The sequence below is a fragment of the Chelonia mydas genome, chromosome 6, assembly GCF_015237465.2.
Source record: "Chelonia mydas isolate rCheMyd1 chromosome 6, rCheMyd1.pri.v2, whole genome shotgun sequence".
In the NCBI taxonomy this organism is placed as follows: domain Eukaryota; kingdom Metazoa; phylum Chordata; order Testudines; family Cheloniidae; genus Chelonia; species Chelonia mydas.
This window is the reverse complement of record NC_051246.2, coordinates 121,870,184-121,893,825: the sequence shown is the minus strand read 5'-3', so window position 1 is coordinate 121,893,825 and position 23,642 is coordinate 121,870,184. Positions and strand designations below refer to the sequence as shown.

Here is a 23,642-nt window from a genome sequence, read left to right as displayed (position 1 = left end):
GAAGTAAGTTGTTTTCCATTTGAAAATGAAATTTTGGTGCCTAACTCGCTTCCTGCTGTTTGAAAATAAGAACTGTAAGTTCCAGGAGGATGTGGTGGCAGAGGGTGGGCTCTGTTCTCGGGGCAGTGGGAAGCACCTGGTCAAACTCCTTATAACAGGGCCATATATTTTTAGGTCAAATTATAGATTTCTTGTCACGTGAATTTACCCTACTGAAATCTTCAACTGGGGGGAAAGGTGGTCCATTTAAACAATGACTCTGAGGAGTTTTTTTTCAAAATAAGACATGTTCTAATGAAGTCAAATTCCTAAATGCTGAATCAGGAGCGTGGTGTAGCAGGCACTTTTTCCAACACCCTTCAGATCCCTGTTTCTCAGAAAGGCAACAATATACTATAAGAGATAGAAAGTGTAATTAAAATAGAAAAGTTGCTACCTAGAAAGTTTCATATGATACTTCCAGATTTGCAGATATATATAAAAAACGGAGGAAGTGTTCATCGTTTTCCTGTGTGAAATTAGTTGTTTGGTCAAAGTCTACTTCCCAATGGACAGGTATTTGCATCATAAATATCACCACAGTTGGCACCCTTGTTGGCACTCTGAGCAGACAAACCAGTGACTGAATGGGCATGATGGCTGGACTACGTTTTAGCCTGTAGAGGAGGTGTCATCCAGTTAGCACTGAGTCACGTCACTGCCCACCAGCAGTGCAAGAAAGCTTTCCCTGCTATACCTGCTCTGTGGATAAGTAGAGGATTTCAGTCCTAAGGATTTTCATTCCTGGACCTTTCACCAGCATTGAATTTACATTGGGTGGGGTTGAGGGGAGGGGAGATGGAAATATTTGAAACCCATGAATTACATTTTAAAAATAGAGATTTGGGATTCTTGTACATGACTAGCTGCTTCCAAATTGCCACTATTCCCAGACTTCTCTAATGTGTAAATGATTTTCAGAGGCAAGATAAAAATGTTATCTGAAGCAGTCCATCTCTGGTGTCAAGTGCATGTGTTTTAAGATAACATATAAAATCTGAGTCTAAAAATTGCATACAAGAATATCACAGTTCTCACTGAATAGCTTTGAAAACAGCTTCCTTAGGATACGTGGATTTACATAGCAGGTAAGTAGCCATGGTAAATGTAATACCACACAACATATATTTACAAGTGACAAATTCACTAATCTAAATTAACTCATTTGTCCAAGATTTCTGATTACTGTTTGAGTTTGTGGTTTATAATGCACCCTGTTGTAAAATTAGACATTTTATATACAGTTTTCATCTTCAAAGTTCTATATGAACTTTATAGTCTTATAATACCCTTCTGAGTTACCTATATTATCCCCATTGTACAGATAAGATGAGGCAGAGAGACGTTAAAAGATTGAAGGTATGTAGCAAATTGTCAAACCTGTAGGGTTCTTAGTTCCCATTCTTCTGTGTAGAGCACCAGATCATGCTTCTCTCTACCTTTTCATTTGCCCATCATGTTATGAGTTTTTACAGGGAGAGCCCCTCTTATAAAGGAACTTTGCAATATGAGTAGACTAAAAACTTAAAACAACTGTTGTCTTCAGTTGGTGTCAAATTGCAAGTTGTTGCAGTAATTTTAATAGTTTAAATTGTCTTTACTTCATCAAATCCAATATCAGAAAGCAAATCTGTGGCTGACAAATTTATGTAACAACTCTAGAATAATTCAATTACAATAACTTGTGGACTTGTTTTGATCTTACTGTATTCACATTCTTCTGAGCCTTGGTTGCCATATCATATTATTCTGCCTCCTAGATTGGTTCTATTTTCCCTTCAGGAATTTCATAGTGTGGTTGGTCAAGCAATAACACTAAAGAAAAAGTTTCAGAGTAGCAGCCATGTTAGTCTGTAAGCGCAAAAAGAAAAGGAGTACTTGTGGCACCTTAGAGACTAACAAATTTATTTGAGCATAAGCTTTCGTGAGCCAAAGCTCACTTCATCGGATGCAGGCATCTGATGAAGTGAGCTGTAGCTCATGAAAGCTTATGCTCAAATAAATTTTAGTCTCTAAGGTGCCACAAGTACTCCTTTTCTTTTTACTGAGGGAAAAAGATATTTATGTATCTTAATCTACAATACTGTAGTCTATATATAGTAACAACTTGAAATATCCAAAATTTTGAAGGATTTTGATATCGATCCTGAATTAAAGATTATCTAGTCTGAGCACTGCTACTCCTTTTTATATTAAACTGTCCATGCTCTCAAAGATATTAATGTCTGAAATTTTTCTTCATTTTGGACAGCAAACCAGTGGGCTTCTTTGTTTTGGTTTGGGTTTTTTTGGTCTGTCAGTTCTACGGGTTAAGACCAACAAGAGCTGTAACTTCTGGTTTGAAGAGTAGGCGATAGGCCAGGATGTCAGGGCTATGTTTCCTTTCTCATTTGAATCGATAGAAGTGTTCAAGGCTGACACAACTATTGCTGAACATATGGGGCATGAAGCAGGGCACACTAAAATCTGTGGGAGTTGGCTGTAGACTTCTGTGGGCATTGGATCAGGCTCATAGTGATTGTTTGCTTTGCGAGCTCCTACACTGTCAGGTTAAATAAAACACATACATGATTATTAGCAATACAGGGATTAAGAAAGGTACTCTGAGACACAGTGGGGTAGGGGTGTATAGTTTACAGAGAAATCATGTAAGTATTGTTGGTTTTGAATAACTGCAAATTATATCTAACTGTCATGATGGAAGAAAAATTTAGTAATTTGACAAGATTTTTTTTTTCAACTTAAACCCTCACAACATTTTATGGGCTCTTCTTGCTACAACTAAGAGCACTCTGACCAAGCAGAATAGAAGTATTCTGAATTAAAACCATCTTTACCAACAGAAATATTTAATTAAAATAAAAACTCCCTGTGTTGCATTTGATTATATGTAATGAGTGAGCAATAAATATTTCAGTTATGAACTCTGTAAATTAATTTGTTAAGTGGCCACTTGTGAACAGGTTTGGCCTCTTCTTTGAACTAAATCACTGGGCCTCACTCACCCTTGATTAGAGCCTCTTTGTGGAAAAAGGATGTAAATGAGAAACTAAACTACTGTGGAACTGGAAATTTTCACAGAATTATTTTCACAGATTTTATATATGAAATTCTGAAGCCTTCCAGTGAAAATATTTGGACTTGAGAAGAGATGGGATTGCTGCTTGGTATGCAGCATTCCTGCTATCTACCACAGGGAGTGGCACGAATGCCCTGCTTAGAAGTGCAGTGTTCAGGCTACCTACCAACAGAAATATCACTCTCCTCAGTGGTGGCAGGTGGTGGCAATGGCATTTCTGAGATGCTGCAATGTTTATTCAGGTTCCTTCAATTCTTCTTTATCCTGGAGGCTGCAGCAGGAGGAATACGGGGAGAGAAGCCAAATACCTGGTATTCAGCCAAAGGATCTCTATGCCATTCAGAAGAAAGGAGGTGACCATAACATTCTGGAGAAGGATGCCTTCTGGTTAAGGCACTGGAGTAAGACTTGAGGTCTGGGTTCAGTTCTTGGCTCTGCCACAGGCTCCCTTTGTGACTTTGGCCAAGTCACCATGGCCTCTCTGGCCTAGATCCATAAGGTGCCTAGGAAATCACAGGAACAACAGTGTGATCCACGAAGCCCGAGTTAGGTGCCTAGACTCCCTATACAGTGAATGGGCTTTAGAATGTGATCCACAAAAGCCAGCATTCTACGCGGGGACATACCTAAACTAGCCCAGGGGAGATGCCAACTAAAGGAGTATGTCTTGCCTCCTGCCCCTCTCAAGGAGGTAGGCACCTAACTCCAGGCTGCAGGGAGGTGCCTCTCTCTGCTTGTGATCCACAGTTGGGAACCTTCTCCAGGAGTCAGGCAGCGTAAGTGCCGAAGTTGTTTCTTGTGAGAATAAGTTAGGTGCCTGCCTAACTCCACCCAAAATAGCAGGAGGAGGTGGCAGTGGTGGTGCCCACCTTATCATCTTTAGTTCAGTGGTTAGAGCACTCACTCGGGATGTGGGAGACCCTGTTCAAATCCTCTCTCTCGGGAGAGTGCTCTAATCACTGAGATGTTGGATATTCTGAAGAGGGGCTCCCTCAATTTTTCCTGTTTAAAGCTTTTGCACACTGTATAAATAATTAGTCATTGGAGCAGGGTACTGGGCCTTGGGTCTCCCACATCCCATGTGGAAGCTATGACCACTGAACTATAGAGTCACTCAAACTGTCTCTCTGACCCAGTGACTCTTATTATTTATACACAGTGGAACAGCCAACAGGAGAGACTGAGAGCGCCCCACAGTAGAGTATCCCAGGGGTTCTCAAACTTCATTGTACCACAATCCCCTTCTGACAACAAAAATTACTTCACAACCCCAGGAGGGAGGACCAAAGCCTGAGCCCCACTGCCCTGGGTGGGGGGGCCAAAGCTGAAGCTCAAGAGCTTCAGCCCCTGGCAGGGGGCCTGTAACTTGAACCCAGCCGACCAGGGCTGAAGCCCTCGGGCCCCAGAAGTCTAAGCCAGTCCTGGTGACCATGTTCAAAGGGGGTCCTGACCCACAGTTTGAGAACCGCTGGAATATCACAGAGCTAAATGGCTAGAATACTTTCCTGAGAGGTAGGATTCAAATAGGGGTCTCCCTTCTTCCCAAGTGGCAGGGGAAGAGAACTTGGGTCTCCCAGGGTATGGCTACACTGCAATAAAAAACCTGTGGCACAGAGTCTGAGAGCCAGGGTCAGCTGACTTGGGCTCAGGCTGTGGGACTAAAAATAGCAATGTAGACTTCAGGCTCAGTCTGGGCTCTGAGAGCCACCCCCTTCATGGGGTCTCATATCTCAAATTCCAGCCTGAGCCTGAACATCTACAGTGCAGTTTTAGAGCCCTGCAGCCCAAGCCCTGCAAGCCTAGGCCAGCTGTGATCGTACCCTGGGTTTTTTATTGCAGTGTAGGTATACCCTCATGTGCCAAATGAGTGCTCTAACCACTGTGCTAAAATTATAAGGTGGAGTATTGCCACCACCACCACCACCTCCTATCAGATTTTGTATGAGACCTTATCTGGTAGGTGGTCTCTTAAGCACATCTACTGGACTGGGCCCTGCACCCTTGTTAGGAGGGCAAATGCTGATCTTCCCCTGGTTTGTATAAAACTCTGGATGCCTCGACACTAGAGTGAGGCTGCCGTGTGTGTGCCTCGAGGCAGAAACCATCTGGGACGCGGGTCAGTTACTCTGAAAATATAGGTGCTTGGGTGAGTTTAGGCCCTAAGAGAGTTCGGCGGGAGTTCTGTGGATTGCAGTGGAGCTTGAAGCTGGGACTTGTGTGCCTGTGTACCTTTGTGGATCTGAGCCTCTGTGCCTATATTCATCTGTAAAACAGGAATAATAAAGCTTCCTTTGTTTTGTCTATTCATACTGTAAGCTTTTCAGGGAAGGACTGTCTCTCTCAATGTGTAACATCTAGCAAAATGGGGCCCCAATTGGTTGAGGCGATCATGACAGAAATAATAATTCATCCCTCCTCATCTCTCAGGAGCAAGGATGTTCCCTTAAGGACATTAAGTTCGTGAAGCCTGGAGGGCAGTTGATAATTGAAATGAAACCCTGCTTCAGAACAGCAGGTGATGTCCTGGGAATCACTTGCACCCAGGATACACAGAGAGGGGGTAAGGATAGCATATAGATAGCCTAATGTGAAATGCTCTCCAGGATCAACTCGTGAGTCTGTTTCACCTGGTCTGCTGTCCAGTGACTGGCCAATTAAGTGCATCGACTGTCCTAACTCTTCCTTCTGTTTTCCACGCTCTCCATGGCTAGTCACTTACTTGGTCTTCCTTCTCCTGTTCCCTTGGGATGTACAGTTTTTCATCTTTGCCTTTTGTTTAACTTCAGGAGAAGATACTGAGAGACTGTTATTATTTAAGTATCTGCTCATGGAAGAGCTATTTCTAACCTACAGTTTCATTGTTTTAGTTTTGGGGATATGTTCACAAGAGTAAACAGTTCAAGGTGGAAGTGCTTCTGAATTTTGAACATCTGTAGATATCTAGCATTTATAGTGCTTTTTATCCATAGGTATAAAAACCTTTTACAGTAAATGGTGAGATCTATTAATTGCAATGTTAAGATTGCACAGTTTAATTTTTTTAAATGCAGGAAATATAAAAGCTAAGGTTCCTATGCAATAATAAATATGCAGCATTGTCTGTGTGATTCTATTGTTAATTTTATAGCTTACTTATATTTCTGTTAAATGTATACCTTAGAATATACAGGATGAGCAAAATGGCCACTATAGCATTATATAATTTTGTGGGTTGGCATTTAATTTCCTTGTTTCTTTTCAAAGAAAAATCAGAAGAGAAGAAATACAAATTCTCTCTGCGGAATAATGTCAGTATTTAAATGGCCCTCATTGGGCTCTGGACATTACAGCTCATTGAAGCAAGCAGGATGAAGAAGGGGTGAACTAATACCAGTGCTTCACAGGAAGCTGTTTTTCAGTTAACAAGGCAGTGGTGTATCAGTTTAGCTTGCAATGGCTCTATTTTCGCAACAGAAAATTAGGAATGTAATTTTATTAAAATGAAAGCTTAGCATTTGCTGAATGCAGACCAAACTAAAACTGAGATCAGTAACCTTTTTATTGCTTCCCCCTTCCTCTCAAAACTGCTTGTGATTTTTCTACTAATGATACAATAGTGGAGCTTCATTTTTGACTTTTTTCTATACATCTTTCCTTGGTGACAGGCACTTTTGTACAGACAGCCTCACCAGCAATCCTTAAGACTAGAATGTGGCATACATAAGACGTTGCAGGGAGCAAGACCTCATTAGGCTCTGCTAAAATCTCAGAATACCACTGAACATGCTCAAAAGTGATTTTTTTCTCTTAACTTTTATTTATTTTAACATTTTCCCTTTGAACATAGCAAAGGCTTTACTCCACATTGTGGACTATCCAACTCAAAGTTTAGGTGTATTTATCTGTGGTCGCAGTGTAAGAATAGTAGAGGTAAAAAGAAAACAGGATAGATAACATACATTCTGCTGTTCTGAATTATATGAGTGACTCCTGAGATGTTTCCAGAGATGACCTCTTTGAGCTGAGACCAAGCATGGAAAGTTTCATTCCCCAAGGGATGTATGAGCATCTGAAGCTATAGGGGCTGTTACAGTGGAAACCATTTTGCACCCTTGACTATAGTTTTGCTACTGGGGAAAGCTAGAATTCATGTTAACTGCTGTGGTCTTGTAAATAACACATTCAGTATTAGATTTTACTGTATGACATCACATAATATATTAGTGCAGGCCATGTCGTACTTCTTAGTCTTTTTTTCCCCTAATGAATTGAGAATCCCACTGCTCTATATTTTCTTTTTCCCCAGTTGAGATTCCAGTTTATGGGGTTTTGAACCTTCGGAGGGGAACCAAGTTAGTCCTCCTCATCTTATTTAAACTTTTGCTCATTTGTGTGGCTAGCCCTTTCTGATTGGTTTATTTTCTGGATATCATATTTTTATATGGGTGAACAATTCTAGCTTGGCTCTTTTGTGCAGATGAATTGTTTGGGATCTGACTATCCCAATGCATTTAATATTTTCAATATGTCTCCCTTTGTTTTGACAGCCTGAGGAAGAGCTTGATCCTGAAGAGAGGGACAGCTTCCTCCAACAGCTTTACAAGTTTATGGAAGACAGAGGTACTTCATAACTTAACTTATTATCTCTTGTGTACCAACCCATTTAATGTGGTGTATTATGGTATCACCCTTGCATCAGGGAAACATGTATATTACAATAACTAACCTGATACAGACGAAAACATTTGTAACCATTTTCAAATGGGGCAAGTCTTCTTTTGTCAGATGCTTTTCAGCGTAACACACAGAGTAAAAGCAAACCCTGCCTAATTGATGTTTGGTTTTCTGTTGTTGTTTGGTGTGTTGGGTTTTTTTGATGGGCTAGTACCAAAGTATCTCTGAAGTAGCCTCTGAGTTGGTGTCCCTCTATGGCAGCTGTGGCTGGCAACTCTGATTTGGAGGATAAAAACACTTCGAGACTTGGCCCTGGGTTGTGGAACTTTCAGCCACCAGAAATCTGGAAATGTGCCATTTTTAAGTGTTGTTGCAAAGCTATCCGAATCACGCACAGACATTCTACTGGTAGTGGAGCAACAGTGACATTCACCTGGAAAGCAACCTAAGCGATCCAGCTTGGCTCAATAGTTAGAATAAGGAAGGAGTAGATTTGCTACTTTTCTCGACAGAATTAGCCCAATCTGTTATATACATGACACTTAGATGCTTATAATGGCAAAGAATATATTGGAAGTGCTGCAGATCCCTTCATACATAGTACAGTGCTTTGCCCTCCTCCCAGTTTCACCCTCCTTACAACCGCAAATTTCAGTGGCTTATGCAATACTAGTTTTCCAGTTTTAGGGAGGCAAACCGTTTGAACACCCTGAGCTTTTCTAAAGGCACTGAAGCCAAAAAATAGGTTATCCTTTCAGCAAATAACATATTGTGCCCACATATTTTATGCTCTGAAATGGCTGTCTTTTTGAATATAAAAAGTTTGCAGACTTGTTTTGATCAATAGCAAAATTGAAAAAAATGTATGAATAAGACTGGGCTTTCTTTAGAGACTTCTGTTAAAAATTAGCAGCTGTTTTCCACAGGGCAGAAAATATCTTTTAAAATTTTCTGTAAGCACCGTATGTACTAAAAACTGCTATTTGACCAATTTGTAGATCCCCAAATTGCCAGGCTCCAAAATGATTCCATAGCAGTGGTGACATTACAGCATAGTATAGCAAAGCACGTGTGGTTATATCTGGATTTAAAAGGACTGGGGTTGAGAGGAGTAAGTTTAGAATCAGTTACGTGCTGAATACCTTCTCTGCCCTTTGGTGAACCAGGGAAGAGTGCATAAAAGTTCATAAAATATTACAATAATCTATGACAATAAATGTTGGTAGAAAAACATACAAAAGGGAGACAGACAGACTATATTAGTTCAAACAAAATGGTTTCACAATCTTTCAGTATAAATAAAAAAAATATATATGGCAGGACACCATTTTAAGTAGGCTGGTCTTCTCTTTAATAAGATATTTTCCAATCCATAGAGGCTTAATGGAGTAGTACCTAGCCTGTTCAGTCTTGCCACTTGCCTATCACAAATATATCAGTGGGTCATGTATTTGTTATGGCAGGCTTTTCTGGAGTTCATCCAGCATCACGTTGAAGGCCATGCCATGTGGAATTAGCACTCGAGGGGGGAGGGGAGAGAGAGAAAAAATAAGGAGGGGCTTCAGAGAAAAGTGTCATGTGTAAGCAACACTAGCTTCTTTATAATGTGATTGTTCTACTTCTGTTGCTGTCCTTTCTCTTCTTCCTTCATTGGGGAGTGTCACCCTGCCTCAAGTGCAGTTAATCCAGGAAACAGGGAGAGACTGTGTAGGCGGCCATGGGACGGGGGAAAACAAGGAAAGTAACAGAGCAGTAAAAGTAAAGACTCAGTCCTGAGACAAACTGATATTGCTTAAAGATAGTTATTCATGGAAAAAAGGGGGCCTCCTTTTCTACCTTGGCAGAGAAGAGCAGCAACTTCATCAATTTTCAGCCCTTACCCCTGTTTGTTTCTGGCCTCCTCTTTCACAATTAATAGATTCTCGTTTCCTACTTGATTCCCAACTCTTAGTTTAGTTTCATACTCTCTCTCCACAGAAATATTTTTCTCTTGCCACCTTTTCCACTATTTCACATTCTGACCCTTTAATTTAATTTTCTACTCCATGTCCCCTTCACCCAAACATTTGATGATCTTCTCTTTATCGACTCCCACACCCTACCATTTACCAGGCTTTCCCTTAACAATTCTGATAGGCTGCCCTTCCAAGTTTTGGCTGCCCTTAACCAAACAGCAGGGAAAACATGGAAGGGAAGCCAAAACTTGGAAGGGCAGCCTATCAGATCGGGTTTTCCTGAGAGATTTGAGGAGGGTCAGAAAACCTGTGTAATTTGCAGACCAATGATGCCAAACATTATAATAATCCACCGAGAAATCAACCAGATGTTGACACCAAAGCTGAGTATGACCATTGGTTGGGAGCAACTGACTTGGGATGCCTTTTTATGGATAAAAATATTATTACAGACACTAATTTGAAAAATGTACCAGCAATCAAGTGTGTGCTATGGGATGGAAGAGAAGTTTGCTCATCTGCATGGCAACTTTATTTATTTGTATTCTTATGTTAATTAGGTACTCCTATCAATAAACCTCCTGTTCTGGGCTACAAGGATCTTAACCTCTTCAAACTTTTTAGACTTGTGTATCAACAGGGTGGGTGCGACAATGTAAGTGTCAAATTTTTCTTAAGCAAAACATCTATTCGTATTCTTGAAAATTATGGTTACAGTTCTAGTGTCACAGTAAATTTCGTTCTTAATTTTCCTGGTTAACGAATAAAACTTACTTTTCCAGATTGACAGCGGTGCTGTATGGAAGCAAATTTATATGGACCTTGGCATTCCTATTTTGAACTCAGCTGCTTCCTACAATGTAAAAACTGCTTATAGAAAGTAAGTTATATCTTATTAGGTGATTGAATGAATGGTTTTATAAATATGGAAAATCTTAAAAGTGGCATGAACACTTTATTTTGATGGCTCAGGAGTTGATATTAATAGACAAGTAAGTATTCCACATTCTCTTGTTATGTTGCTACATTAATTTTGCCAGATTTTAAGAAGTTCTTGAAAACAAGGGCCGGAGTTCTGCAGTGAGAGTGGTGCTTGGCATCGTCCACTTCCATTAACTACAAAGGGGAGTAGAAGACTGCTGGGCACCATGTAGGATCTTGCAGTTGCAGTTTCTTAGAACAATGCTTGTTTTAGGGCAGGAAATCTCCATTGTTGGCTTGTGGGATTACTGTTTTGGAATATAGCAATTAAACTGCTATACAATCAGTTTGCAACTTATGCTTAACACCATGGACAGACTCTGTCCTCAGATGCGCACACATTCTACTTCCACTGAGATTTGTGATAGCTGCATGATATGGGCAGAGCTTTGCATTTATTTGCTCCAGACTTTTAAACTTTCTGTACAATGTAGCTAGAAATAAGTGTGTTGCAGAAGGTATCAGAGGGGTAGCCATGTTAGTCTGGATCTGTAAAAGCGGCAAAGAGTCCTGTGGCACCTTATAGACTAACAGACGTATTGGCGCATAAGCTTTTGTGGGTGAATACCCACTTCTTCAGATGCCTGTGTGTTGCAGAAGTAATCTTTCGAACATCAGTGCAGAAATTTTGTTTATATCTTTATCATCTACAGATCTATGGTTTTCAGACACACTTTGTTAGCTATAAGAGTAGGAGAAGTGGTGGTGACCACTTGAGTTAAGGCTGTATAAGCCTTTTCATTCTAACCCCTGATGTTCAGTTGTATTTTCATTTATGATTCTTACATCTTCTGCACTAAATATGTTTCAGGCTTACTTTCTAAGTAAAGTGGGCTTTTTTTTCCTTTTTTTTCTCCTGAAAGGTTGAGCAAATATAATTCAGCATTTTGAGCTCTGCATGTGGGAAGCAGGGGGAATGTTTTGCCCAGTTCTGAAGAACTTAATTTTTTTTGTTTAAGAAAACAATCAGAACAATTGAGCACTGAGTTTGTGTGGTTGGCACCAGTATCAGGAATTGCTTAAGTTACACATGCAACATTAACTCTCACCGTTGTGCATTTGCAGTACAAAAATCTTTAATGACATGGTTGCATTTTGTTTCTCAAATACAGTATGTCATATGTTTTCTAAGCCTTAGATTGATGTGTATTATCTCTTTTACAGTTGTTTATGCCAGACAGCTCATTAAAATAATACATTTGAAAAGTACACAGCAAACTATTGCTGATTAAATAAGAAGAAAATTGAAAATTTGCAGGCATATATAAGGCCACCTGAATGTTGCAGCTAAACTAGCTTAGTGGTTAACTACCTCATTCTCTTGAACCTAATGAAAGTTGGTGCTTGTTGAATAGCAGGTGACTAAGGATCTCATCCTACTTGTTAAAGTAAATGAAAATGAAAATATTCAGATTTTCTTCAATGGGAGCTGAGCTGGGTACTAATTTAAGATGCATATTTTACAGAGAAAAGTATTTAGCATGCAAAGATTAGTAAAGCTGTGATAGACCATTATGACATCGAAAACGCTCTAACAATATAAGAATGGAAAAAATATTGCAAGCTGATTCTAAGATTGTAGAAGCAATTGTGTGTTTGAGAAACTGTATAGCATGATATGCTCTTGACTGTCATGAATGCTTAAGCAAATGGGACAGAATTAAAGCTGTGCACACGCAATGTTAAACGTAGTCATTCAGATATGACTGCTTAATCATGCTACCTCAAAATCTCTTAACATAGGGTTGAGGTTTTTAATGTTTTTGGTTTGGGGTTTTGGGGATTGGTTGTTTGTTCCCCCGCCCCAGGAGTTAGTGCTCTTCTCTTGCACTTCTGAAAGCAAGAAAATAAAGAATTTTTTTGAAGTTCAGTGAAATGAAAATCAGCAGATATGCAACAGTAAAAATGTAATGAAACTCTGTTTGCATATATAGGTATCTTTATGGTTTTGAGGAATACTGCCGCTCTGCAAACATTCAGTTTAGGACCATCCATCATAATGAACCAAAAGTGGTAGAAGACATTCAGAAACAAGAAGAACCAATGGAGGAAAGTGTAAAAGAGGAACAAGAAATGCTTCCAGCAGAAGTAAAAAATGAAGTAGAAGAAAATGATTCCAGCAGTGAAAGTGAAAAAGAGGAAATAGAATTAAGATCCCCGAGAGTAAGTAGTCTGATTTGAGGGGTTTTTTATTTATGTGCTCAATAGAACTGGGTGTCCTTAATAGTTTACTGATATGAGATTTCCCTAGAGGATTGGCTGTACATGGGAATTGCCATACTTGTACAAAACACAGGAGTCCGCATGCTGAACAACACAGGCTTCCATTCACATATCAAGACAATGCTCCACTGATTACATTGGCTTCCCATTGAATATAGTCCATTTTAAGTTCTCTCTCGATGGTCAAAACCCTCCAGGAGATTGACCAAGCTACCTGAGGTCATCTTTAGACAAAGGAAATGCAATAGATCTAACCTACCTAGGTTTCAGTAATGCATTTGATTCAGGTCCACATGGGAAATTATTAGTTAAATTGGAGAAGATGGGGATAAAGAACTGGTTAAAGGGGAGACTACAATGGGTCATACTGAAAGGTGAACTGTCAGGCTGGGGGGTGGTTACTAGTGGAGTTCCTCAGGGCTTAGTTTTGGGACCAAACTTATTTAACATTTTTATTACTGACCGTGGCGCACAAAGTGGGAATGTGCTAATAAAATTTGCAGATGATACAAAGTTGGGAGGTATTGCCAATACTCAGAAGGACCGGAATATCATACAAGATGATCTGGATGACCTTGAAAACTGGAGTAATAGAAATGGGATGAAATTTAATAGTGCAAGGTCATGGACATGGGGACTAACAACAAGAACTTTTGCTACAAGCTGAGTACGTATCAGTTGGAAGTGACGGAGGAGAAAGACCTGGGTATATTGGCTGATCACAGGATGACGATGAGCCACCAATGTTGGGATACGGCCATGAAAAGGCTAATGCAGTCCTAGGATGCATCAGGCAAGGTATTTCCAGTAGAGAAAAGGAAGTGTTAGTTACCATTATACAAGGCACAGGTGAAACCTCATATGGAATACTGTGTCCAGTTTTGGTCTCCCATGTTTAAGAAAGATGAATTCAAACTGGAACAGGTACAGAGAAGGGCTCCTAGGATATTTGAAGGAATGGAAAACCTACCTTATGAGAGGAGCCTCAAAGAGTTTGGCTTGTTTAGCCTAACCAAAAGAAGGGGAAACATGATTGCTCTCTTTAAAAAAACATCAGAAGGATAAACGCCAGGGAGAGAGAGAAGTTATTTCAGTTAAGTGCCAATGTGGACACAAGAACAAATGGATATAAACTGGCCATCAACAAGTTTAGGCTTGGAATTAGATGAAGGTTTCTAACCAGCAGAGGAGTGAAGTTCTGGAGCAGCCTTTCAAATGGAGTAGTGGGTCAAAACTAACTGACTTCAAGACTGAGCTTGATAAGTTTATGGAGGGGATGGTATGATGAGACTGCCTACAATGGCATGTAGCTGATCTGTGACTGCTAGCAGCAAATATCTCCTCCAATGGCTGGTGATGGGTCACTAGCTGGGGAGGGCTCTGAGTTACTACAGACAATTTTTTCGCAAGTGTCTGGCTGGTGGGTCTTCCCCTCATGCTTAGGGTCTAACTGATCGCTATATTTGGGGTCAGGAAGGAATTTTCCCCCGGGTCAGATTGGCTGAGACCCTGGGGGGTTTTCACCTTCCTTTGCAGTGTGGGGCACGGGTCACTCGCAAGTTTAAACTAGTGTAAATGGTGGATTCTCTTTACATCATGATTTGAGGATTTCAGTAACTCAGCCAAAGGTTAAGGGTCTATTACAGGAGTGGGTGGGTGAGGTTCTGTGCCCTGCAATGTGCATGAGGTCAGACTAGATGATTGTGATGGTCCCTTCTGACTCAGTCTTTGTTTCCCTGCACTTTCATCAATAGCTGTGTTCCACCAGAACCGTAAAACTCTCACCAAATGGGGTAGACTTGTGAACACAGAGGATAATTTTCACAGGAGCTGGACCTAGATTATGGAACTTCCTCCTGCAAGAGATAAGAATGAGCAGACAACTCACAGCTTTAAGTACCAAATGTAAACCCCATTTCTTTGACCTAGTGTTCTCGTGATAACTCTCTTTAAAAAATAAATAAAAATCTTCAGCCTTTCAGCTCATTCACATATACAGAGAGGGGAATGGTGGAATAGTGAGGTTTTTGTTTGATGTCTTTATTTTTATTTTTTCATTTTGAGTATTACTTGGCTGCTGTGGTGATGAGGGCCATATCAGCAGGTACATAGATATATCAGTGACCCATCTAATTCAATGTTCAATCAAAAGTAGATGATGTCGGTAGCTACCGGTGTGGTGCTGTGCTCTTGTTCAATGATAACAGTCAGCTGCATGCGTGTTCCCTCTGTGTGCTGCCCCAGTTCTGCGCAGATAGCTAACGCAGCAGACTCCGAGAGAACCCCCAAAAACCACAGGCTCTAGTAAGGTACGAAGGAACCCGAGCCAGGTTTATTGTCAAATGAAGCACAGTAATAGTTCCCTATAGACTCTACAAGGCATACTACGAATTTGTGCTCCCTGGCAATGGACACAGCTCAGTCAGTGGCGGGACACTCCACTGCCCCCTAGGATGGACAAATATGTGAGTTCCAGGACCTGCTTTTATACTGTTGCAGGACAGATTACTCATCATAGTTCAAACGAATCTATCCATCATGTTGTCCTTTTGACCCTGTCTTTAAGATGCACCTGCCTGTTCTTTGTTATCTCTGTGGAGTGTTCTGATGCCGTCTTGGTGCAAGTTCCTCTCATTAGCACATATGTGTGTGTGCATGTGCTTCTAACAACCTTTTCTTGCCAACTTCTGTGAGTGGGACTTGCCTCTGGCTCACAGCCCAGCTTTGCTTAACACTGCCTGGAAGTACTTTGGTTCAGGCTTCAGGCCTCAGACTGGGCCTCTGATACAAGAGTTTGTTTCAGGACCTCCTCTTACTACAGTAGAATATAAGAATATACTTAAAAGAATTTTTCTTTCATTGGAACAAGAAATTAACTGGCTCAATTCTCTAGATTAACTGGCTAGAACTCTGGCTAGTTCTGTTAAGGAAGTGACTATGTGTTCATTGATTAAAACTAGCACACTGAAAGGCGAAAAAAGTTACTTCTGGCAATTACCAAAGAAGAAAGAATGTTTCCAGTTAAAATAGTTAATAATGCATATTTAGTATCACTTATCCTTGTGATGTAAGATAGCTTCCATATAACATCAGAAGTTTGTTTCCTATTCAAGTTTTTTGTTGACTAGATCCTATCAAGGTATTAAATGATTGATAGAAAGGCTCTTAGTAAATGAAAATAAAAATACTGTGAGCATATGCTTACTGGAAATGCTGCTTAAAATGCTCTAACTGTATTGAATCAATAGTTTAAAAGATGTGGCTTCTACAATAATATAAATATACAATGTTTAGCTTTAGACAAGCACTGAAAATATAAGAAGATAATACAGACCAATCATCTATGATTTTCTCTAACTTGATCACCTTCCAGCATGCCGCAAAAGCTATTTTTATTTGACAGGGTTTTTGGGGAAGGTTGTGCGCCAGGAGAGAAGAGGGAGAGGAAGGTTTTTTTTATGCTGCTTTGACTTCTTGGATGGCAAAGTTAACCTGTTAACTCAGCCAGCCAGCAGCATTAAATAATATGTAGGTAATGTTATCTGTATGTGACTATGTAATGCTTCCAGGTGGTTGCCATTATGTTGCTATAAGTTTAATTATTAGGGCACCTAATGGGTTTTGATTGTTGTTTGATAATAAATACATTCTAACAGAAGGATTTATATTCGGAGTACAAAAATGTGACGCGACCAAAAAGAGCACCTACGTTGCTTAATAATAAAACAATAAGCCCATAACAGTTAAGGCCCCCTTCCCCAAAACTCACCAGCTATCCCCACTGCTTTTCTTTGCCCCTTTGGAAATTCCAGCAGTCTTGCAGCATGCTCTGAAGGCTAACAAATCTAGAGAGACAAGGTTGGTGAGGTAATATCTGTTATTGGACCAACTTATGTTGATGAGCGAGACAAGCATTCAGATTTACATAAAGCTCTTCATCAGGCCCAGACCTGAAGTAGAGCTCTGTGTAAGCTCGAAAGCTTGTGTCTCTCACCAATAGACGTTGGTCCAGTAACAGATATTACATCACCCACTTTGTCCCTCTAATATCCTGGAACCAACACGGCTACAACAACACTGCATACAAATCTGGATCCTGTCAGACCAAGGAGAGCAATTTCCAGAGTTGAGGATCCCTCATGGAAAATGCCTTGTGAGCACCTCTGTCCCTTTTAAACCATGGGACTGTCAACTCAAGTAGTTCCACTTACCACAACTGCCATAGTTAGCTAGGGAGGGTGATATTTCATGTGTTCAGGGACTACAGGCCTTTTTGATCTAAACAAATTCCTTTAAAATGCACCTGGAAGCTAATGAAAAGCTAGAACTCTGATATTGGAATCCCATAATTGTAAACAGAATGGTGATTCTGTTGATACCAAATAATGTTTTAAATTTATAAATATGTGATAACTCTCAAATGCAAAACTTCACATTGGCCTCCAATCTGTCTTCTGTACAAGAAAAATAAATATACTTCAGTGCACAGCATGCACTGCATAACCTCCCCTGCCCTGAACATGACTATGCTTGATTAACAGATTGCGTTTCTGTCTTAGGGACGGAGGAGACTTGCTCGCGATGCAATAACTACTAAAAAGGAAACTGAAGAGGATAAAATGCAGGACAAATTAAAAGATAACAACAAAGAAAATAAAGATGTAGAGGAAACACTTGAGAATGCAGAGAAGAAAGAAAATGAGACACCACTCGGGAGAAAGAACACACCAAAGCAAAAAGAGAAGAAAATGAAAAAACAAGAGGAATCTGATAAAGAATCTGATGAAGAGGAAGAGAGAAGGCAAGAGAGGTACATATTAACTTACATCCGCTCTTTGAGAATGGCTGTGTGGTGGTACAATGGCACTCTGTATAAGCTGAGTACAAGGGAGGTTTAGGATTCCATTCCAGGAGATCAGATGTGAATCAGGTCCATGATTTTCACACACACGCACTCCCCATTACAATTTTCCCCTCCTTGTGCATCTCCAAAATAGCAGAGGCCTGCTGTACCTGAGGGAGGATTCGTTCCTGGGAGATGGCAGGTAGTATTTCTACTGTTATCTTCCTCCAAGGGTTCGGTCAGGGAGGGCAGCATTCTAGTTTTGGGGGCCATACAAGAGTTTCTCTTGAGGATGCTTCCCAGGAGAAGTATTGAATCAGTGCATCCCTGGATGCTCTAGCTCTGTTCTCATCCCAGCCCCACTTCTGGGATGCTTTAGCCAAGAGTGTCGCCACCCTCCTCAGTTGCACACAATATTCACTGCTGTACCACGTCTCTGGATGGACTTTTGTCACTGCGGGTTTAGAGTATATTGGTATTTGTGCACAGTACTACACGCAAGCGCCAGCTAGGATTGGCTAGGTGTTGTTAGGTGTTGTACAACCATGTAGTGATAAATGGTTTTCCACACTCTGTCTTGTCTATTTATATTGTATGATTTGGGGTAGAAAGTGGATGTAACATATAAGCAAAGTGGCTAATGATGGTTGGCAAATGTCCAGCTTGTGCATGTTTCTATTTTTATTTAAATGTATTTTAGAGGGCTGGAGGGGATGAATTAATAAGAGCAAAGGAGAAAGGAAGGGAAAGGGGGGTTAAAAATGAAAAGGGGAGATGGATTGAAGAGGCAGGGAAGGAGAGAGAGCAACATGGAGGGCAAGGAGAGAGTGGCAGGCAACAGAACAATGTGGAAGAATGAGGAGATGTTGGAGTAAAGAGCCAACTAGTAGAAAATAGCATCCATAGTACAAACTGAGAGGCAGAATTGGTTTAAATCACTGCTGTCCAGGGGTTGTGAAAACAGGCTAGGCCTCTCTCTTCCCACCCTGCTAGTTCTGACTACCCCCTCACTCCATTCAGGGATTGGTTTTGCTCATTGTGACATAATTCACTTGTGCACTTGGGGCACAAGCTGAGAGTGAATCAAGCCTGATGACTTTTTGTTTCAAACAACTGGAGAATGTGTTGACTGCATCATCTCCATATCATTTCCATATGAGGAGAGATTAATAAGACTGGGACTTTTCAGCTTGGAAAAGAGATGACTATGGGTGGATATGATAGAGGTCTATAAAATCATGACTGGAGTGGAGAAAATAAATAAGGAAGTGTTATTTACTCCTCTTAACACAAGAACTAGGGGTCACCCAATGATATTAATAGGCAGCAGGTTTAAAACAAACAAACAAGAAGTATTTCTTCACACAACGCACAATCAACCTGTTGAACTCTTTGCCAGAGGATGTTGTGAAGGCCTAGACTATATAACAGAGTTTAAAAAAGAACTAGGTAAGTTCCTGGAGGATAGGTCAATAGTTATTAACCCAGGATTGGCAGGGATGGTGTCAATAGCCTCTGTTTGCCAGAAGCTGGGGATGAGTGACGGAATGGGACCACTGTTCTCTTCATTCTCTCTGAAGCACCTGGCATTGGCCACTGTCGGAAGACAGGATACTGGGCTAGATGGATCTTTGGTCTGACCCAGTCTGGCCATTCTGATGTTCTCATTTTGATGCACTCCTGGAAAAAACAGTGACTTCAAAGAAGGCTGCGCTTTCAGTCAAAAGAAAGATCTTGTAGAATAACACAGCAAGCAAAAATTCCATTCAAACATAGATACAGCGTGGGTGTACAGTAGGTTGCATAGGTGTATTACATATATCTACAGTCTTAGTCTTCTTTCTTGTAAGTACTAGATGCCTTGGCCATCATCTTTCCTTCTAGTGTAAACTGTTATTGCTGCAAGATAGGTTATAGTCAGAGATGAACTAACATTTATCTTTTGTACAAAGCAAACTGCATTTTCTGTCTATTTTGTCTACTTTTAGTTCTAGGCTTTGCTTCTATTCCAAATAATTTGTTTAAAAGGCCATGAAAGTATGTAGATCAGATGAGACACTGGTTATTGAAAAGACATTTTTCAGGCACCTAGTCCTTATTATTATGGATCTTTCCTTAAGTTAAATGGTAGATATAATTTAAAAAAGAGGCTGTTAAGAATTTTTATCATGGTTAAAGGCATTTATTGTAACCTTGTGTTTACCACTATTTGCTTCAGTGGAACTGATTAGATATCCACAAAAGAGCCATTACATTGATAGTGCAAACATTTCATATAACTTGAAAGCAAATTGTGAAAGGTGGAAAAATTTAAAATAGCACATCAGAAGCAAATATTAAGAATTAAAGTTAGTGTCTCCTTGCTCAGCACCTCCTGTTTCACTTGAGCCTCAAAGCAGTGAGTTAATGTAATATATTTTGTCCATCTTCTTTCTGTGATCTCCATATGTTTCAGATGGTAAACATTTAAAGCTTTCAGATAGTTTTGCACATAATAAATCATGTTAAAATGTGATTTGTGAATAAATCCGATGCATCATTTTTAACACTTCTAGCTTATGCAAAACAGAGTGGAGGTGTATGACTTGAATAAGCTATGACCAATCCCTTTTTTTATACATTGCACTTCATGAATCAGGGAACTCCTGAGTACAAATTTTTCTCTTCTCCTTCTGCTGATTAGAAAGGGAATATTTAACTAAGCTTTGGAAATTTTAGGTCTGATTTTAATTAAATAATCAGTGGGCATTATAAATATACCTTGCTACAGGGAGGAAATTGAAAACAAAGGAGAATCAGAAGGGGAGGAAGATGAGGAGGACACAGAGCCCTGTCTAACGGGAACCAAAGTGAAAGTAAAATATGGACGTGGAAAAACTCAGAAAATTTATGAAGCCAGTATTAAAAGCACAGAAATTGATGATGGAGAGGTTTTATATTTAGTACATTACTATGGCTGGAATGTAAGGTAAGAAGGAGAAATTACCGTTTTAACTTCATTTTAGTTTACTAAAAAAAAATGTAAGGTTTCAGAGTAGCAGCCGTGTTAGTCTGTATTCACAAAAAGAAAAGGAGTACTTGTGGCACCTTAGATAAATTTGTCAGTCTCTAAGGTGCCACAAGTACTCCTTTTCTTTTTTAAAAAAAATGTAGCATTCATAGATTTTTTTGCTTTTTAAGAGAAAATGTCATCAAAGGGGGAAGAGTAATGGGTTTCTTGGCCCTGCAGTGAATTAGTATTGCACAATAGGGTCAGATCCTGCTAAAACTTTTTTTCATGTGAGTACCTTCACTCACATATGAGTAATCCTATTGAAGCCAATGGAATTATGCATGTGTGTAAGTGTTTGTTTGCAGGATTTTGGTCCATCTCATCATAAAACTGTGAGTAGTACTGTTATATTAAATTGGAGTTCTTGTGGGAATAAATCCGAAGCCTGCTAATAATGGTCAGCAGGATCGGACCTTTGGCGAATATAGCGTTAGTCTCTAAGGTGCCACAAGTACTCCTTTTCTTTTTGAGCTATGATAGTGACTTTTAAATTACTCTGGCCTTTTAAGAAAGTAGTGTTGTGCTTCCAGATGCCACCGTGAGTATTAGAAATTGTATTGCATTTAGTATTAGGGTAGCTTATACAGTTATTGGTTTATTAAACTCTGAAATTTCAGCAACAAAAAATATGCTGGCAGTTGAACACTCGCTATAAGTAAAGAAGATATATGTTTTAAGAAATTCACGGTGGGAGCAGGGTGGGGAAGCTGAACTGTAAGGAGGTGTAGAAAAAATCCACTGAACACTTACGTTGTATTCCAAAAGAGTGCATTCCTTATATTTAATACCTGCTGTGTAATGGCATTTCTTTATTTTTAGAAACAATGCAACTGTGCTAATGCCACAAAACTCAAATATATTTTAAAATGTATTTTCCTTGTACATTAAAATTTGAGACTTGCCACCTCATTGAATTCCTGAGAAATCTAAACAGACTTCCTTGAATGACATTATGACATCACGTAGGTTTGAAAGAAACCTTTTTTCCAAACTTCTATTCACATCCCCTCATCTATATTATTAATAATAATAATAATTAATAATAATGCAGGAGAATTTCAAAGGCACAGATGGCAGATAAGCACCTAACTCCATTTATGCCTTTGACAGTCTCCCCTAATGCTTAGTGTCTTTTGCCAGACGATTTGAAAACTCTTTAAAAACACAGGTAAGTATGATTATTTTATAACAGTGTTATAGATGGGGAAACTGAGGCGTGGAGAGATTAAAACTGAATTTCCTAAGGTCACATGAAGTTGATGGAAGAGTCTGTAATTGACCCCAGGTCACCTGACTTCCAGTGCTTTGCTGGCAGGAGACCAGGAAGGTCTGCACCTTCAGATTTCCTCAGGATCTTAGGAAGGTAATTGCAATAAAACATAGCGCTAAATACGTTTCAAAACATCAGATACTTGATATGTTGCTAAAAGGGGGTTGGGGATCTATTTTGAATTGTTATTAAGGTCTTTGCAATTCAGCTTTGAACCATCAAATTACAATAAAACAGTTTTTAATGGGAGTAGTAACAGTGTGCTGTGTTTTGCCTTTAGATACGATGAATGGGTGAAAGCTGATCGGATTATCTGGCCTTTGGACAAAGGAGGACCAAAGAGAAAACAAAAGAAAAAAGCAAAAGTAATATTTGTAGATCAGTAAACTTCTTGTAATAGTTTGTAAGAGCTTAATGGCTCTCTCTGCTCCTAAGAATGAGTTTATTTTGCTGTTCACTCCCTAGCCCCTCCCCTTAATGTGTAGCCCAAAAAGGGTGAAGCTTTGACTATAAGCAGTGATGTACATTCATAGAATGCCCAATTTTGTGTCTTCAGAGTAAAGAAGACCAGGAAAAGGATGAAAAGAAGGATGAGGAGAAACAGAAATCAAAACGTGGCCGCCCCCCTCTGAAATCTACTCTTCTGTCAAACATGTCTTGCAGTTTATCCAAAACACCTAATAGTGAAGGTAAAGCAGGAGCCAGAAGTACACGGAGCAATATGTCAGATTGCTCATCATTACCAAATGGAACAGAAGGTACACCTGATGCAGTCATGTGAGACACTTAGGTGCTCATACATAGGAGAAATGTATGTAAATACTAATAATGTAAACCCACACGTTAGTATGAAACGTTTAATAAACATATTGCTGTATTGTAAGTCAACAGTTTTGAAGTCCTGTGCAGTCAGTCAGTTTACTAGCTATATAACAAATTTTATTCTATATAAATTAATTAGTTTTGATTTTGATTTTTAGGAACACCTCGCAGGCAGACGAGACGTAGCTCAGGAATGTTTGATTCTGATAGAGGATCAAACGGTGAGTGATCTCTGTCCTGTGTTTTGATTTTCATTCCTTTTTGAAAAAGCAATTTTAACCCCCCCTTTTTTCCTGCGAACTTTAATGCTGTTGAAAGAACTAAATTGACACCAGTGGAGGAAAAAAATTCTCTATTTCCTCCCCAAGCAGTTAGGGAAAGGGCAGCTTACCCCATGTTCTTGCATCAGTCTGCTTCAATCCTAATCCAGAGATAAAATTGTTGCCATTACTATGGTCACTCAATCTTCCAGTCTCACAGCTCATGCATCCGGCAGGGAGGCTAGTTACGTACAAATGGTGGCAGTGTTGTTTGATGAGAACCCTTGTCTAGTATGAACTGAATCAAAGCCACCAATTCATTTCATATAGGTCCTGCACAACTATCAGGCACCATCTTATTACTTGCAATCTGTAGGGCTTCTGATTGAAACCACTGATTTAGCAGTGAAATGGCTGTAACCCTGTTACCAGTCTTCTGAGCCATCCATTCCTTTTTGAGGTGAG

General features: G+C 39.8%; 1 protein-coding gene across 7 annotated transcripts in view; it reads left to right on the top strand.

Annotated features, from left to right (window-relative positions):
- The window catches only part of ARID4A (AT-rich interaction domain 4A), a 63,513-nt gene that overhangs the window by 32,181 nt on the left and 7,690 nt on the right, over positions 1 to 23,642 (top strand). For 2 of the 7 annotated variants that reach the window (XM_043548795.1, XM_037901177.2), the window contains exons 12-21: positions 7,645 to 7,717; positions 10,287 to 10,381; positions 10,509 to 10,606; positions 12,642 to 12,870; positions 17,490 to 17,740; positions 20,544 to 20,741; positions 22,111 to 22,188; positions 22,376 to 22,460; positions 22,652 to 22,853; positions 23,076 to 23,138. In XM_043548795.1, coding sequence (XP_043404730.1) covers positions 7,645 to 7,717; positions 10,287 to 10,381; positions 10,509 to 10,606; positions 12,642 to 12,870; positions 17,490 to 17,740; positions 20,544 to 20,741; positions 22,111 to 22,188; positions 22,376 to 22,460; positions 22,652 to 22,853; positions 23,076 to 23,138 — 1,372 coding nt within the window. The remainder of the gene's footprint in view (positions 1 to 7,644; positions 7,718 to 10,286; positions 10,382 to 10,508; positions 10,607 to 12,641; positions 12,871 to 17,489; positions 17,741 to 20,543; positions 20,742 to 22,110; positions 22,189 to 22,375; positions 22,461 to 22,651; positions 22,854 to 23,075; positions 23,139 to 23,642) is intronic. The other 5 variants (XM_043548796.1, XM_037901179.2, XM_037901178.2 and 2 more) reach the window with 4 other exon arrangements.